The 17,430-nt window shown below is 43.0% G+C and overlaps 1 protein-coding gene across 1 annotated transcript in view; it reads right to left on the bottom strand.

Annotated features, from left to right (window-relative positions):
* TSEN2 (tRNA splicing endonuclease subunit 2) overlaps positions 1 to 17,430 on the bottom strand; it is a 72,900-nt gene that overhangs the window by 2,209 nt on the left and 53,261 nt on the right. Inside the window, exons 10-11 of the mRNA XM_073592353.1 lie at positions 8,687 to 8,798; positions 7,697 to 7,786 (exon numbers count right to left, since the gene is read on the bottom strand). Coding sequence (XP_073448454.1) covers positions 7,697 to 7,786; positions 8,687 to 8,798 — 202 coding nt within the window. The remainder of the gene's footprint in view (positions 1 to 7,696; positions 7,787 to 8,686; positions 8,799 to 17,430) is intronic.

Genomic DNA, 17,430 nt, shown 5'->3' on the forward strand with positions numbered 1-17,430 from the left:
TTCTGGACACCACCCTGCTATTGACTGATCTACCAGTAGCAGATCATCTAGGTATGCTATTATTGCTATACCCTAGCCCCTTAGTCTTGGTAGTACAGGAGCTAACACTTTTGTAAACAGTTGGGGAGCAGTGGCTAACCCGAAAGGCAAGGCCACAAACTGAAAGTGGCGCTGCTCTACTGCAAACCGCAGAAACTTCTGGTGAGTGGGAATAATGGCAAGTGTAGATACGCATCCTTGATATCTATGGATGCTAGAACCTCTCCTCCCCATAGGGTGGAAACAACTGACCGAATCTACTCCAATTGAAAGGAGCGAATGTTTAGGAAGTGATTCAGATTCCTGAGATCTAGAATGGGTCTGACATCTCCATTTAGTTTTGGTCTTCTGAGGGAACCTCTATTATTACTTCCTGACACAGTAATCGGTCCAGTGCCAGAAATAAGGACTTTTTCTTTACTGGGTCCATGGGAATGTTTGATCCTAGAAAACACGATGGTGGAAACTCTTGGAACTCTAATTTGTAGCCTAGGGCAACTACAGAGAGGACCCACTTGTCCTGGATCTCCTCTTGCCAAGTTTCTGAAAACCACCGCAGTCTTCCCCCCACTCGATCAAGCGGGGGCACCCCTTCACAAGGAAGCCTTGGGACTCTGTTTTGTGGACTTCTGACTTCAGGGCTTTTTGTAGCCCTGTGTCTGGTTATGAGGCTTATCCTTTGCCCCTGGCGGTGGAGGCCGTCAAGACTGCCTGGAGGCTGTTGCCCCAGACATCTAAGGAGAAGGTTACAACCTCTCTCCAAGAAACGGAAACCCAGCCAAAAGCTTCTTGCATGGTAACTCGGCTGACCAGCTGTTTAGCCATAGAATCTTGCGCATATGTATCTCACATGAGAGCAAGGCGAGACGCCTGATGGATAAAATCCTTGATAGAGTCCACTGCAAAGTATAGGGCCCTAGAGAGCTCAGCTAAACTTTGGGCCTTTTCAGTTTGAGCAGGAATTTTTTTTTTTTTTAAACCTGCTTGAATTCATCCCCAAGGGATTGGCAGATGCCTATTGCTGCCACTGCAGGTTGTACTACCGCACCAGCTACAGCAAATGAGGCCGTAAGTAGAGATTCCAACTTCTTATCAGCTGGATCACTAAACACTTGTACATTGTCCACTTGGACAAGTTAAACTCCTGTTCACAGAGGAGATAGCCGCATCTACCCTCTGATTCCTCCTGTATTGATTTGCATTGTAAGTGTACTGTCTGCCCTCATGTTGTAAAGCGCTGCGTTAACTGTTGGCGCTGTGTAAATCCTGTTTAATAATAATAATCTACCGCTGGCAAATCTTATCTCTTTGAGAAAATCTTTTAGGAGGAGAAAACTGCTTATCTGGGTGATCCCAAATAGCATAAATCAGTTGCTCCAGTAACGGGTGCATAGGGAAAGCATGAAAACCCTGTGGGGGTTTTAGCAAACCCAAGGAGGGGAAGGAAACATCATCCACCTCTGCAGAAGGCAACTTATATCCATAATGAACCAAGTCTGTAAGGGATTGGATTAGCAATTTCTGCAATTGCAAAGTTGAGAAAGGTTTTTCAGACGCTAAAGAGTCGCCACCTGAACCTCCTTCTCTCAAAGATACCCCAATATCATCTGCCCATTGTTGCTCCAATACTGGAAGGTCAAGGGCAGGAGAAGGGGGGTCTGCCGCGTTTTCTCACCTCCTGGGAGGAAGACGCTAACATCTCAGCTATTTTTCCTTCCAAACCAGCCATAGCCAAATCGTCCTTAGCGACGTATGCAGAGGCTAGGACATTGAAGGTAGCCACCATGCCTGTGAGACAAAATGGCTCAGATTCACCAGATGCTCCAAGTATTTTAGGGGAGGATGGAACTGCGGGCATGCTTTTAGGAGCCTCAGGCTCTGACTGCAGCGACTTTGCACTCCCCCCTGATGAATTACCCCTCCTGGGGGAAGACATAGTCCTAAGCACAAAAAAAAAAAACAGAGGTACTAAACAAAGTGCATCTACTGCCGAGCTTTAGTCTAGCAATTACATAACATGCTGCTATAAATGCTCAGTCTCAATGTTGAGTAAAACGTGCCCCTTAAAAATGCCTTTATCCACACACCCATATAGCTTACATACCACTTGTATGCTCTGTGTCCCTCCATCAGCCAACCAGACGCTTCCAGAGTGCAAACTTTTTAAGCCAGTGAGTCTTGCGCCTGTGCCGTGTCTCACGTGTACTCCGTTCCACATGCACAACGGCGGCGTCTAAGCCACGCTCCCGTGTTCCGGGACTCCACCCCCCCTCCAAAAAAAAATTCCTTTTTCCCCACGCTGTGTGCGGGGGGGCGGTGGGTCTCAGCAGGGGGGAACCTGACCTCTCTAATGGTGGATGGTCCCACCAAAACCCTCTGATGGCAGACAGAGCAGGAGAAAATAGCAATGCTGCAGCCTTTGCTGACATTTGAGCACACACAGGGGGAGCATGGAATGTTGAAGCCAGATATGTAGCTTTTACACCCTCTAGTGGCTAAACACAGTTTGGCTTTCAAGCGTTTTAGATGGATCCATTTGTACAGCTCCTTGATCCCGACAGGGATTGCTTAGCGGAGCTCTCCTAACACTTCATCAACTGTGACCAACACCTTAGACACTGGCGAAAAAACTGAGATACTCCCAGTATAGGAGGGGTTATATAGGGAGGGGCACTTCCTGTTTCCTTTTTGGTTATACCAGTGTCCATTCACCTAAAGCTGGCCTATAACCCACATAATTATTACTATGGTGCTCTGTGTCCCGTGATGTAAGATAAAGAAAGTCAATCTGTCTCAAATGTGTGCAAGTCGCAGATTTAAAAAAAACGGAACAAGAAGAGGTTGCCTTCTGTAAAAACTGCTTTTTAGATCAGTGGATGCAATGAGATAAGCAAGGAAGTTATAAGCAAATCTTGAGTCTATCAATAAAGTTGAGCCAAGGCACATCTCTCCTGACTCCCAAGCCTTGCTTTTGGTGTTTAAAGGCTCAGTCACTCCAGGTGTGCTGATCAATGCAGGCTCAATGTGCCCTATTCACACTATACAATGTCTGCAATGCCTCACAGTGAGTAGAGTGGACAAGACTAGGTATGGCTAGGTGATTTCTACCTTTTGTTATTCTGAAGAAATCCATGTGTGTTTGTCTGTGCCTCTGGACTGAGTGAGTCTAATCCGAGTGGTTTCATAATTATCAGTCAGCTGTGGTAGCTGCAGGGCACTAATGAGGAAAGCTGCTGCGCCTGCATCCCTTTAGACGTGCTCCTATTGGAAATATCTCACCAAAAATGACAAAAAATGCCTGAAATCTGACTTGTATCTTAGTGCACACTTCTGGGAAAATTGGTGAGCCAATCACACACGCAGGAAATTATGTTTTCTGGGGAGTGGTCAGTACACATTCTGTGTACAGAACCACTCCATGTAGCCATTTTGTTTGCATTTATAGAAAATTACAGCGGCTGCAGACTGAAAAGGAAAGGTAATTTTTAACAACATTCAATTACAATATGACTTGTATCACAATTGTACACGCTATATTACTTTTTCTTTATTTGCCATTTTTGTCCCTACGGAGGTGGAGTTACCCTTTAAACTTTAGTAAAGGCAGATAAAGCCCACATCAAAATGGCAACTCTGCTCTGAATTTCTGCAGGCAAGAGTATCTTCCTCAGCAGTAGAAGCCTAAAGAGCAAACTTTGAAGTTGTCTCCCTCTCTAAGCACTAAGAAGCTTCCCTTTATTTTCTCCACTCCTTCAATTTCTGCATCCAGCACCCCCAAGCGTAGCTCCCCATCCATGCATATCCACACAAGTCTGGGAATTCCAAGTCTGACATTTCCTCAGACAAGTCTAACTTTGCATGAAGGTGTACCCCCATTTTCCATAGTAGAGAGACATCTGTTGACATGTGCAGATGTTTGGACAGCTTGCATTCCAGACGCCTGGGTGCAAGAGGTGGTGTCCTAAGGCTTCAAACTTGAGTTTTGTTCCGTGCCCCTTCCTTTTTATCCTGAATAACCACTCCTACTATTAGAAAATTTTACGTTTTGCAGCAAAGCAGTACTGAAAGCCTGATCATAAACACAGAGGGGTGGGACCTGCGTCACAGGAACACAGGGCATGTGAAACGTTCATGTCCAAAATCAGTCCAACTGAGGGGTGGGTAAGAGAAAAACATGCTAACAGGCCCAAGAAAATAGCAGCAGAACTGGGCACTGGTTCAAAGAGCAACCAGTAGAATCTTAGGCCTAATCTGGCATCAAAATAGACCTTAACATCCACCAGATAGGAATTACAGAATGTGTGAATGGAAGACAAGGTTGCAGCCTTGCGAATCTAGGGTAAAGTAGACTGATGCTGAAAAGCCCTAGAGGCACTTGCAGATCTAATAAAGTCCGCCTTGATGGGAAAAGGAAGAAAACAATTCTTGAGACCATAAGCTTGAATAAAGCTGAAGTAATAAAGATAAATCTCTGGACAGAGAAGGAAGGACAATGTACTGGTTGAGGTGCAAGGCCGAAACAATTATAAGTAGAAAAGGAGTTCTAGGCCTTCCAGCCAGATGGTACAGTGCTGCAGAGACAAACTACCCAAAAATCCAAGCTGTTGATCAGAAGACGATTCTTCTGATATATTCCCCATGCTCCACAAGCTGGCATCCATCAGAAATATATTCCAAAAGGTGAGAAAAAAGGACTTCTCTTACTTTAGAGCCAGATTTCTGAGCCACCAGGCCAAGGACAACCTGGTCTTCTGCTTCAAATGAATCGTTCTGTTTAGAGAGTGGACTAACTTGTCCCATGATGACAGAATATGGTAATGTAGAGGTCTAGTGTGAAATCGAGCAAATGGAACTTACTCGAAGAAGACTACCATTAGACATTTGACTGAGATCTGAGAGATTGAAGCAATCCCTCCAAGGGAAGAAAAACTCATTGCTTAAAATACCTTGATCTACTCCAGGTACAGCTTACACAGTTCAATACTAATTTCTGAAGGTTTAGGATCCATCAGAATATATAGACAGTTAAGTCTATGTTTTCTGCTAAAGCTTCTGCCAACTTTCCCCTCCGCAAGAGATCGTCTAAAAGGTCAAAATGGCAAAAGCACAAACAGAGTGCAGGGGGGCCACAGCAAAGTATAGGACACACTGATATGCTCAAAATATGGGAACATAAAAAGGTACAAATCCTTGATGTCCACAAAGTCCAGGAAGTCTCCCAGGTGAAGAGGGCTATGGCAGACCCACTGGATTCTATACAAAATTTCTGAGCTCAAAAATGGCAACTGCTCCAATCAATTTATAAGTAGCTATTTACAGTAGGATGCACATGGAATAGCTTTCCCTGGCTTGGTGGCTGGGGAACCTAGCTTCCTGCCTTTTGAAAGATTCTCACAACAGATGCCAACTTAATTGGGCTGGGGGAAAGAGCAAGGAATTCTTGGGTATCTTGTCAGTGCAGGGATCTAGGCTGGAAGAGGAATCTCATCTCTTAAATCAAAGTTATAGTCTCTTTGGCTTTTCAGCTTTTGGTCACTTGTCGCCCCCCCCCCCCCCCCTTTGTGTTTTGATCATACCCACAGTACTGCTTTGCCACACAACTGGGGCATGTTAGTAGTGAGAAGGCCTATATTGTGGATTGGCCTCCAGTGTTTGCCATTGTTGTCTGATTTTCTTGTAGGCAGTGGCATAATCTGAAAGGTCTAGAACTCACTGTGTCAATGGACTCCAAGAAAAGTATTTTATAGTGAGTAAAACAATCTTATTTTATTCACTTACAAGGTGCCTTTGAACTTGCTAGAAACTTTACTACTTCAGGAAGAGTCAATTCTCCAGGTTCTGCAGATCTGGACAGACAGTAATCACCCACTTGTTAACATAATAGGTTGAGCAGCTTCCACTCTCTGTCCAGATCTGCAGCACCCCCTACCCTGCTGTGAGAATGACAGTGGCGGTCAGGCAGGAAACCCTGGAGAGGATACCCAAGGCTGACAACTGTCTCTGCCCTGTGGAAGGTAGGACTGTGCAGGGAAGCACTGCAGGGGCACTGCAATTTAAAGGGGGACTGCAATGTAAAGGGGCACTGTGATGTAAAGGGGGGCTGCAATGTAAAGGGGCACTGTGATGTGAAGGGGACTGCAGTGTAGAGGGGGGCTGTAATGTAAAGGGGAATGGACACTGTGGGACTGTGATGTTAAGGGAACTATGATGTGAAGGGGGGACTGAGGACACTAATCTAAAGAGGAGACTGTAACCCCTTTGGTTGTGATGTGATGGGTAGGCTGAAGACACCACAGTAAAGGGGGGACTATGATGTGAAGGAGGGAGGGGGGCAGTGATGTGTATAGCTCAAAAATGAGACTCAGACCTCTGCTGGAAGAAAATTTTACTGACTGGACCCCTGTAAATTTTAATTCAAGAACCCTGGCTATAGATACTTGCATCACATCCAAGATGGCAGCACCCATCAGCAGTCTCAGGGATTTTGGACGTTTACACAAGAGAGGCTTTTACATGAAAATTACATGTCTAAAATATTTTATTTGCAACTATAATCTTGCATCGGTCCAATGCTGCATCTGTCGTTAGCTGCCTCTAAGACCAAGAACTGAGAGATCAGTCACTGGCTCTCGGCTCTGCCCTTCCAGTGCTTACTGGAGAACCAGACTGTGTAGGGCACGGGAGCGGTTGGCTCAGGCTCTCAGTGGCACACAGAGGCTGAGCCAGCTGTCGGTCAGGCATCTGGGTGGATCCCGATATTAAAGTTGGGATCCCTCCAGAGTATGGACCATCTGAGAGACATCAGCCGACACCAAATTTAGCCTGCTGTCGGCTGAATATGGGTCACAGCAGTGCACAACTAAGTAACCATACATCTCCTTTAATTCCCCAATTTAAAAAACTAAAAAGAAAGAAAAACAACCACATTATTAAGAGAAGTCCCGTGAACCATAGCCCATAAATTATATTTACCTACCATACAAAATGTCCACATTATAAACTGAATAGATGCATTGCTGCTCATGTTAAGGGTCCTACACATCCTACAGGACTCTATGCCCCAATTCTTTACTAAATGGAATACTTGAATTTAGTTTAAGACCTAAAACAGAACTGATAATCCTCTACATATAATACGCTGCCATTATTTCTCCCTGGGACTAAAATTATCTTGCGCGCCAAACATGACAGTAACTATATACTGTGACTAAAGTAATGTGTCTTCCTTTAAGATATACTCTTACTTTAATCTATAACTCTGTCAGACTACCATTTTAAATCTTTATGGTTTACTGTACATTTGCAGAAACTTCAGATAAACATGAAGCATTGTAACAAACTCCAGTGACAAAACATATCTGCTGATTGCTTTCAATGTTCATCGATCAATTCAGCAGCTAGCTTATAATGTTTCTATAATCTGGTGGCTTCCACTGAATGAGCATGTGGAAATGCAGGTTGGTGTGTCCGAGATTCTAGCACCAGCCTCTCTTTTTCCACATACGGCTACAGAGCTCAGAAACCTAACATCACCTCTTTAAAACTTCACATATAAACAAAACGTTTTTATAATCATTTGGTTACCTTGTACAGCAAGAGCATTACCAAGTAATTGATTGGTATAATACATAAAAATAATAATTAACAAAAAACTTGCCTGCACTTTAAATGTTTTTATGCATTCTGGAGACTTCATTTCCTTTTCTGTAAAATCCTGAGGCTGGATTAAATAGCAGATCATCAACTCCTGTTAACAAACAAATGTGGGTGAATACCTTCTTTTTTTTTTTTTTATTTATTTTTATTATTAAAGCGGGGGTCCACCTACATCAACCTAAAAAAAAAATATTAAAAGCCAGCAGCTACAAATACTGCAGCTGCTGACTTTTAATACATGGCCACTTACCTGTCCCAGGGTCCAGCGATGTCGGCAGCCGACGCCGATAACCCGCTCGGTTCTCGGCAGCTGCCGCCGCCATCCTAGGTGAGGGAATCAGGAAGTGAAGCGTTGCGGCTTCACTACCCGGTTCCCTACTGCACTGTGTGTTTCCCAGGAGACAGCGCGGAGGGACAGGAAGAGGCATAGACTCCCGTGGGAGTCTATGCCGGAAGTGGATGCAAATACCTGTCTTAGACAGGTATCTGCACCCCCCTCCCCCCTGAAAGGTGCCAAATGTGACACCGGAGGGGGGGGGGGGTTCCGAAAAGCGGAAGTTCCATTTTTGTGTGTAACTCCGCTTTAATGTGAATTCTGCTCAGTGCTGTCAGCCACGAAGATCTCACCTACATTAGCATCTTCTCCTCTTACACAACTCTCAACACTTGCTCCACTCCCATAACCCTGGGGGATGTACATCTACTGGATAGCTGTGCTAAATAGCTCTTTTTTATTTTGCTCACAAATACATGTGAAAATATATGTAAATGAAATATATGCATTTATTATGATTTCATAAGCAGGATTTTAATACTTTCTATTGTGTGCTACCATAACTGTGTTCTGGGGAATTTGTTTTGTACAATTGTAGTGAATTGCACAAGACCCTTTGGCTGGCTACACTGATGTGCTTCTTGCCAGTTTCTTACTATTTGCAGTGTCAGCTTCACCCTTAAAAGTCCAAAGCTTCCCTCCTGTCCTTTTTTTTACCTTAGACACATTCATTGTTGTCCTGTTAAGACCAGATAAAGACCTCCAGGTCAATGGTCGCAGTGGGGAACCTTCATAATTGGCATCAACAAGTTCCACAATCACAGAATAACTAAGAAAAAAAAAAAAAAAACTATAAACATATCCAGCTTTATACAGCATAAAGAGACTTTCAAAGGAAAGAATCAAATGCTTTTCAGTTATTCATAATATGGGGGCTGTTTAGTGATTCACAGCTCTCAACATGTTCAGTTCCATAGAAGACAGTAATCAGATCCCTTAAATGAAATTAGCTAAGCAAACACCATATGCTGTCATAGTAGCCCAAAATTCTAAGACACGATATGTACCTATAGCCTATCATTCTCAGCACAGCTGAACTTTATTGAGCAGAAAAAAAAATCACCTTGCATTGCCCATTTTGTCTAGGGGTAATGGATAAGGTAAAAAAAACGTTTTTATCATTCTCCTGGCAGTCGGTACTCTTCTTTGTGCCTGGTATGCGGGTGGGCCCTCGTCATCCTTACATACATGCAGGACTACAGGTTCTGCACCCTTCAAGATTATGTTGGAGACCTGCACTCAATTAAGTGGTGAAAAGGAAAAGTAGGAAAATGCGGGAGTCACTGCAAGGTTATTTTTTATTTTTTTAGCTGATCGGAGTTCAGTTTTAACATAGGGGCTCAGCAGAGCTGCTGTTATAAATCACGGCGGACACATACAGCCTATCTGACTGGTGATACCCCCTTTTCAAGCGGCCCTGGGGCTTAGTCCTCAAACAGCCCTTACATCTCCAGTGAAAGCTAATTAGATGATTATACAGTATCTCACAAAAGTGAGTACTCCCCTCGCATTTTTGTAAATATTTTATTATATCTTTTAATGTGACAACACTGAAGAAATTACACTTTGCTACAATGTAAAGTAGTGAGTGTACAGCTTGTTTAACAGTGTAAAACTGAGCTGCAGCACGGTGGTCAAGACCATACAGCGGTTTAACAGGACAGGTTCCACTCAGAACAGGCCTCGCCATGGTCGACCTAAGAAATTAAGTGCATGTTTGCTGAGAGTCATATCCAGAAGTTGTCTATGGGAAATAGACGTATGAGTGCTGCCAGCATTGTTGCAGAGGTTGAAGGGGTGGGGGATCAGCCTGTAAGGGCTCAGACCATACGCCTCACACAGCATTAAATTGGTCTGCATGGCTGTCATCCCAGAAGGAAGCCTCTTTTAAAGATGATGCACAAGAAAGCCCGCAGTTTGCTGAAGATAAGCAGACTAAGGACATGAATTACTGGAACCACGTCCTGTGGTCTGATGAGACCAAGATAAATTGATTTGGTTCAGATGATGTCAAGCGTGTGTGGCGGCAACCAGGTAAGGAGTACAAAGACAAGTGTGTTTTGCCTACAGTCAAGCATAATGGTGGGAGTGTCATGGTCTGGAACTGCATGAGTGCTCCCAGCACTGGGGAGATACAGTTCATTGAGGTAACCAAGAATGCCAACATGTACTGTGGCATCCCGAAGCAGAGCATGATCCCCTCCCTTCGGAAAATGGGATGCAGACAGTATTCCAACATGATAACGAAGCCAAACACACCTACAAGACGACCACTGCCTTGCTAAAAAAGCTGAGGGTAAAGGTGATGGACTGGCCAAGCATGTCTCCAGACCTAAACCCTATTGAGCATCTGTGGGGCATCCTCAAATGGAAGGTGGAGGAGTGCAAGGTCTCTAACATCCACCAGCTCCATGATGTCGTCATGGAGGAGTGGAAGAGGACTCCAGTGGTAACCTGTGAAGCTCTGGTGAACTCCATGCTCAAGAGGGTTAAGGCAGTGCTGGAAAATAATGGTGGCCACACAAAATATTGACACTTTGTGCCCAATTTGGACATTTTCACTTAGGGGTGTACTCACTTTTGTTGCCAGCGTTTTAGACATTAATGGCTGTGTGTTGAGTTATTTTGCAGGGACAGCAAATTTACACTGTTATACAAGCTGTACACTCACTACTTTACATTGTAGAAAAGTGTCATTTCTATTTTTTTTTTTTGGTGGAGGGGGGGTGTAAAGCACAATGAACACATTACATTTGGAGGAAGAGAGGAGACAGGAGGGGGGGGGGGTATTATTAGAGTTGGGGAGGGAGAAGAGAGGAGAGGGGAAAGGGGAAGGATTTGTTTGTGTTATTATTTTTTTTTTTTTTTTTTTTTGAGAGGGGGAAGAGTTGTCATGGATAAGGATGTATCTATTTTGAAAATATATGAATACTAGCGATATGAAGTATGTTTTAATGGATATGTTGGAAAACTAATAAAAGTTTGATAAAAAAAAAAAAGAAAAGTGTTATTTCTTCAGTGTTGTCACATGAAAAGATATAATAAAATATTTACAAAAATGCGACCGGTGTACTCACTTTTGTGAGATACGGTATATCACTAACAGATGTTCTCTGCAAGTGGAAAAGGAACAATGTGATAAACATCATCGTTAAATAAATATACTGAAAACCTTATTTGTACAGTATGAGCAAAAGATTACTGGAGCTTTTCTAAGTGTCTGTTCTGTGAAAGGAATTCTGACTAGGCTCACAGACCATTGCTCACTTCCCAACTACATTTCCAAACCATTTTAAAAATCGATAAACTCATTTATCATTTATGGAACCCCTGGGTGGCTGGGCAGTTTAACATCCCACAGAGCTGTTCTAACAAAACCCATAATGAAAAGGAGAACTTTGAAGATACTGCCATTTAAACAGACAGCAATAAAATAAATAAATAAATAAATAAATAAAAGATTCAATAAGTGGAAACACCATTTAAAATATCAGCTACAGCTAATAATGATATATATATATATATATATATATATATATATATATATATATATATATATATATATATATATATATATATATATATATATATATATGACTTCTGATGTATTCACCCCTATTGCAATTATAAATTTGATTTATAGTTAGGTGATGACACTTAAAAGCAGGGCTGCTGTTAGAATTCACGGGGGCCCCATATAGCCTACCTGACAGGGCCCCCCTCCCCCAGGCTGAAAGTGACTGAGGACATAGAGTTATCAGTTCCTTTCTCTACAGCCTCAGCTGCACAGATGAATGAATAGGAAGCGCTATGAGGCTTCCTGCTTATTCACAGGCTGAAGCATAGTAAACATAGTTTACTATGCTACAGTGATGAATGGACACAGGAGTGATTAGTATCGATCGCTCACTGAATTCCTTGAGGAAAGGAAGGGGCCAGTAAATGGCATCCCTCCTGTGTGCCCGCAGCAGCTGCCAGCAGGAGAAGAGGAAAGCCGCTAGTACTGTGGGGGGGAAAGGGGCACACAGTGGGGCCCTCACAGCAGATAGAAGGGGTGCATGTGCTAGAAACCATCCCCTTGCAGTGCAGCCGGAGTGAAGGAGAGGAGGAGAAGCTGGCAGCACTGCAGTGGGAGACAGAAGAGGATCGGTGTCTGCAATAAGGCAGTACAGCCGACCCTCCTGCTCAGCAGGTGCCTGGGTCCCCCTTTTGAACTGATGGGGCCCGGGCCCAGTACAGGAGGGCTGGCTGTACTGCCTTATCAGCCACCCTGCTTAAAAGCACCCTCCTTTAATTGTTATAATAAGTTGCTACCAGTACTAAGCATTGGGGCTAAGTTATTACTTGACACGTTTCACACAGGAGCTAAGAGGGCTGTTGAACAGAATAATTTGAATAAATGCAATCCTAAAATGAACTCAAAACAACATATTACAGTACTGTATAAAAGTTTTAGGCAGGTGTGAAGAAATACTGTAAAATAAGAATGCTTTCAAAGATAACACACACATATATATATATATATATATATATGTTAATAGTTTATTTTTATTAATTTACAAAATGCAAAGTGAGCGAACAGTAGAAAAATTTAAATCAAATCAATACTGTAATTTGGTGACTATCATTTGGCTTTAAACCAGTATCAATCTGTCTCTTCATGTAATCCCAGACAGACTCAATGATGTTGAGATCAGGGCTCTGTGGGGGCCAAACCATCACTTCCAGGACTCCTTGTTCTTCTTTAGACTGAAGATAGTTCACTTCAATACCGCGGCATAGCGGAAAGACAGCTACAGCATGGCATCCATGGACGTCCTCCTAGAATACACCTTCCGCAAGCCCCCTGGGGCATGCATCTGGCGCGATCTGTGATCGGTTCTCCAAAATGTTTGAAACAACCTACCTGCGAAATTCCTTCAAAAACTGTGTGCAAGTATACCTAGAAGAATTGATGTTGTTTTAAAGGCAAAGAGCGTTCACACCAAAAATTGATTCGATTTGGATTGCTCTTTTGTTTACTTTCCATTTTGTTAATTGATAAAAATAAATTGTTAACACTTCTGTTCCAGAAGGCATTCTTAATTTACAGCATTTTTTTACAGCCATGAAAAAACATAAATAAAGTGAGCGCTAGTCTTCTTACACATCATGCAATCTCTGTGTCTCACAAACCCTTTTTTTTACCATATGTGTTTACCATATATTTTTTCAGTTTTTCTTTCACAATTATTTATATTGATGAAAAGTCAAATGATATGGATATAAAATTTAATGTGAGAGCATTTCAGTTTTTTTGGAATCATGAAACACACATACATGGTAAAAAATAGGGTTTGTGAGACACAGAGATTGCACGATGTGTAGGAAGACTAGCGCCCACTTTATTTATGTTTTTTTGATGGTTTAGTGCGTTCTCACACTTAAAGGGGCAGCTATCATATAATATTTTTTGCACAATTTTATTATAGGTGGTGCCATTTATACCAACAATTTTTAATTTTTTTCACAGCTACCTAAAATTTTTGCCTAGTACTGTACATAAAGTGCCTTGAAAAAGTATTCATACCCTTTGAAATTTTCCACATTTTGTCATGTTACAACCAAAAACGTAAAATGTATTTTTTGGGGATTTTATGTGATAAACCAACACAAAGTGGTACATAATTGTAAAGTGAAAAGAAAATGCGAAATGATTTTACAAATAAATATGTGAAAAGTGTGGCATGCTTTGTATTCAGCCCCCCTGAGTCAATACTTTGTAGAACCAGCTTTCGCAGCAATTACAGCTGCAAGTCTTTCTGGGGATGTCTCTACCAGCTTTGCACATCTAGAGAGTGACATTTTTGCCCATTCTTCTTTGCAAAATAGCTAAAGCTCTGTCAGATTGGATGGAGAGTGTCTGTGAACAGCAATTTTCAAATCTTGCCACAGATTCTCAATTTAGTTCAGGTCTGGACTTTGACTGGGCTATTCTAACACATGAATATGCTTTAAAATAAACCATTCAATTGTAGCTCTGGCTGTACGTTTAGGTTTGTTGTCCTGCTGGAAGGTGAATCTCCGCTCCAGTCTCAAGTCTTTTGCAGACTCCAACAGGATTTCTTCTAAGATTGCCCTGTCCTTGGCTCCCCCCATCTTCCCATCAACTCTGACCAGCTTCCCTTTCTCTGCTGAAGAAAAGCAACCCCACAACATGATGCTGCCACCACCATGTTTCACGATGGGGATGATGTGTTCAGGGTGATGTGCAGTGTTAGTTTTCCACCACACATAGCGTTTTGCTTTTAGGACAAAAAGTTACATTTTGGTCTCATCTGACCAGAACACCTTCTTCCACACCTTTGCTTTGTCCCCCACATGGCTTCTGGCAAACTGCAAACAGGACTTCTTATGGCTTTCTTTCAACAATGGCTTTCTTCCTGACACTCTTCCAGAAAGGCCAGCTTTATGACATGCACGACTAATAGTTGTCCTGTGGACAGATTCTCCCACCTGAGCTGTGGATCTCTGCAGCTCCTCCAGAGTTACCATGGGCCTCTTTGGCTGCTTCTCTGATTAATGCTCTCCTTGCCCGGCCTGTCAGTTTAGGTGGACGGCCATGTCTTGTGAGGTTTGTAGTTGTGCCATACTCTTTCCATTTTCAGATGATGGATTGTATAGTGCTCTGTGAGATGTTACAAGCTTAGGATATTTTTTTATAACCTAACCCCAATTTAAACTTCTCCACAACTTTATCCTTGACCTGTCTGGTTTGTTCCTTGGCCTTCATGATGCGGTTTGTTCCCTAAGGTTCTCTAACAAACCTCTGAAGGCTTCACAGATTAGCTGTATGTATACTGAGATAGAATTACACACAGGCGGATTCTATTTACTAATTGGGTGACTTCTGAAGGCAATTGGTTCCACTAAAATAGGATTTTTATAACAGCTTACCTGTAAAATCCTTTTCTTGGAGTACATCACGGGACACAGAGCCACAGTAGTAACTGTATGGGTTATATGGCACCTTCAGGTGGTGGCCACTGGCACACCCTAAACAGGAAGTTCAATACCCCATATAACCCCACCCCTTACAGGGAGTACCTCAGTTCTGTAGCAAAGCAATACATGTGTAGCAAGAAAGAGGGGAGGGACCTCTGTGTCCCGTGATGTAGTCTAATGCCCCGTACAACAAAATCCGTTGTCGGAAAATTTTATCTCCTGCTCTCCAACTTTGTGTGTCGGAAAATCCGATGGAAAATGTCCGATGGAGCCCACACACGGTCGGAATTTCCTCTCCATTCCGGAAGGGGCGGAGCCATCAGTGCATCGGCGTCATGCCGTGTGCCCCAGTGAGAGACTTCCGCATTAGCGATGTCTCCACTTCCTGAGCACTGTCAACATCCGGACGATGGGCGGGTGCCTCTGCTGTATCCCGCCACACGCTGGCGGGCGCGGTGTGTGTGGCTTCCCCCCACCGACGTTTGTATGACGTTGGGGGCGGAGGCTACGGCGGACGTCCGGGTATTTAGGCGGGGGTTCTGGCATGGTCAGTCTTCTCTCCATTTGGCTCCTTCCACACACTGGTGAGAGACCATACTGGTAGGCATCACCATTATACTCTAATTTATACATGCTACCTCACCAATGCACTTATGATTCATATTAGTACACCTTGGAAATATCACTTGCAACTTTTTGACTTTTATTTCTGCTCACTCATTATTTCTTACTTACCTGTTTGTTTGTACCCCCCTCTTCTTCACTTCTGCAGTCTTTCTTGTCCTTTTTCTTTGCTAACTTCCTTCATTCTTCTTTCTCTTCCCCTTTTCTTTTTTTTTTTTTTTTTCTTTCTGTTCCCTTTTTTCCTTCCCCTTCACTATCCCCCCCACTTTTTCTTTCTCACTTCCTTTCCTTTCACATCACACCTCCCCATGTTCTGCAGGACACTCCTGTATTTCTTGTACCCCAGCCTACTACCTTATACTTTCATTACAATGGGATATGAACCATTTAAGCTTTATAAATACACATATTCATGTACCTTACTATGGTGTACATGCTACGTAGGACTTTTAGATGATTGAGTATACTTTAATAAATATATTTACATCTATACATTCTATTATAGAGAGTATGCCCTGCTAGACCCATGGGTTACACTTGGGCTGACATCTTTTTTACCTTTTTTCTGCTTTGCTTTTACTTTCTTTTTCATGCTCTGCTGGACACCCTGCACCCACCATACTCAAGCATACTATTGTATATATTTTTGGATATGGCTACTGCCACTATCTTAGATATAGATACATTTTTGTTATACTTTATTACAGTTAGTACGCTCTCCAACTATTATGGGTGACAGTCGGGTCCATCTTTCTTTTCTCCATTCACTCGCCATGCCTGCCCTGTGCCTGATCCTGGACCTCCGCGTCGTGGTCTCCTCCCCCTCAGCTCCCGGGGGAGATGCATTCCCGCCGCCCCCTGCCTGGGGCCGCCCTCTTTGGGGTCAAGTGCCTGACAAGTAGGTATCGGATTACTAGCTCTGACTTCATGTTGTTGTCCTACTACAAACCATACTTCAATACATTTTTACTTGTTATTACAGACATCAGATATACACATCAGCCCCTGATGAAGCGAGGAAAGCTCGCGAAACGCGTCGGGTTAGAGATGTATCATGTATATCTGTACTTTTTATACTTTGATGTTATGTCATGATGGTTATGTCTTTAGGACCATTTTACTATGTTGCTGTTCTTATGTAACTGTCACCTATGTTTATGACCTGTACTGGATGATATTTATTCCAATAAATCTTGTTACTTATATACTCTTTTTATTTATATGTGATCACCATGGACACTTCATTTAAAGTCCCACGGGCAAAAATTCTTTGTTTCCCCACGGTCGGAATTTCCGACAACACGCTAAGATCGGACATTTTAAATCGGAAAATCCGACCGTGTGTACGGGGCATAAGAACAGGATTTTACAGGTAAGCTGTTAAAAAATCCTATTTTATTTATCGCACATCACGAGACACAGAGCCACATAATAACTGTATGGGATGTCCCAGAGCAATGCCACCTGAGGGGAGAGGACAAAGAAAAAAGTAGGGTGCAATCAGACCTGAGGACCTATACTGTTGCCTGCAGCACACTGCGCTCAAAGGCAATATCCTCATGCTTTCTTACATCCACCTGATAGAATCTGGGGAATGTAAGGACTGAAGACCAGGTTGCGGCCTTGCAGATTTGAGCCATGGAGGCTTGGTGATGCAACGCCCACGATGCACGAACAGCCCTGGTGGAGTGCGCTTTGACCTGAAAAGGTGGAACCTTCTTATTCAAGCCATAAGCTTGAATAATTACCTGCCAAATCCATTAATTACCTGCCGAATCCATTTGGCAATAGTG

Source organism: Aquarana catesbeiana, linkage group LG07 (genome assembly GCF_042186555.1).
Source record: "Aquarana catesbeiana isolate 2022-GZ linkage group LG07, ASM4218655v1, whole genome shotgun sequence".
Taxonomy (NCBI): domain Eukaryota; kingdom Metazoa; phylum Chordata; class Amphibia; order Anura; family Ranidae; genus Aquarana; species Aquarana catesbeiana.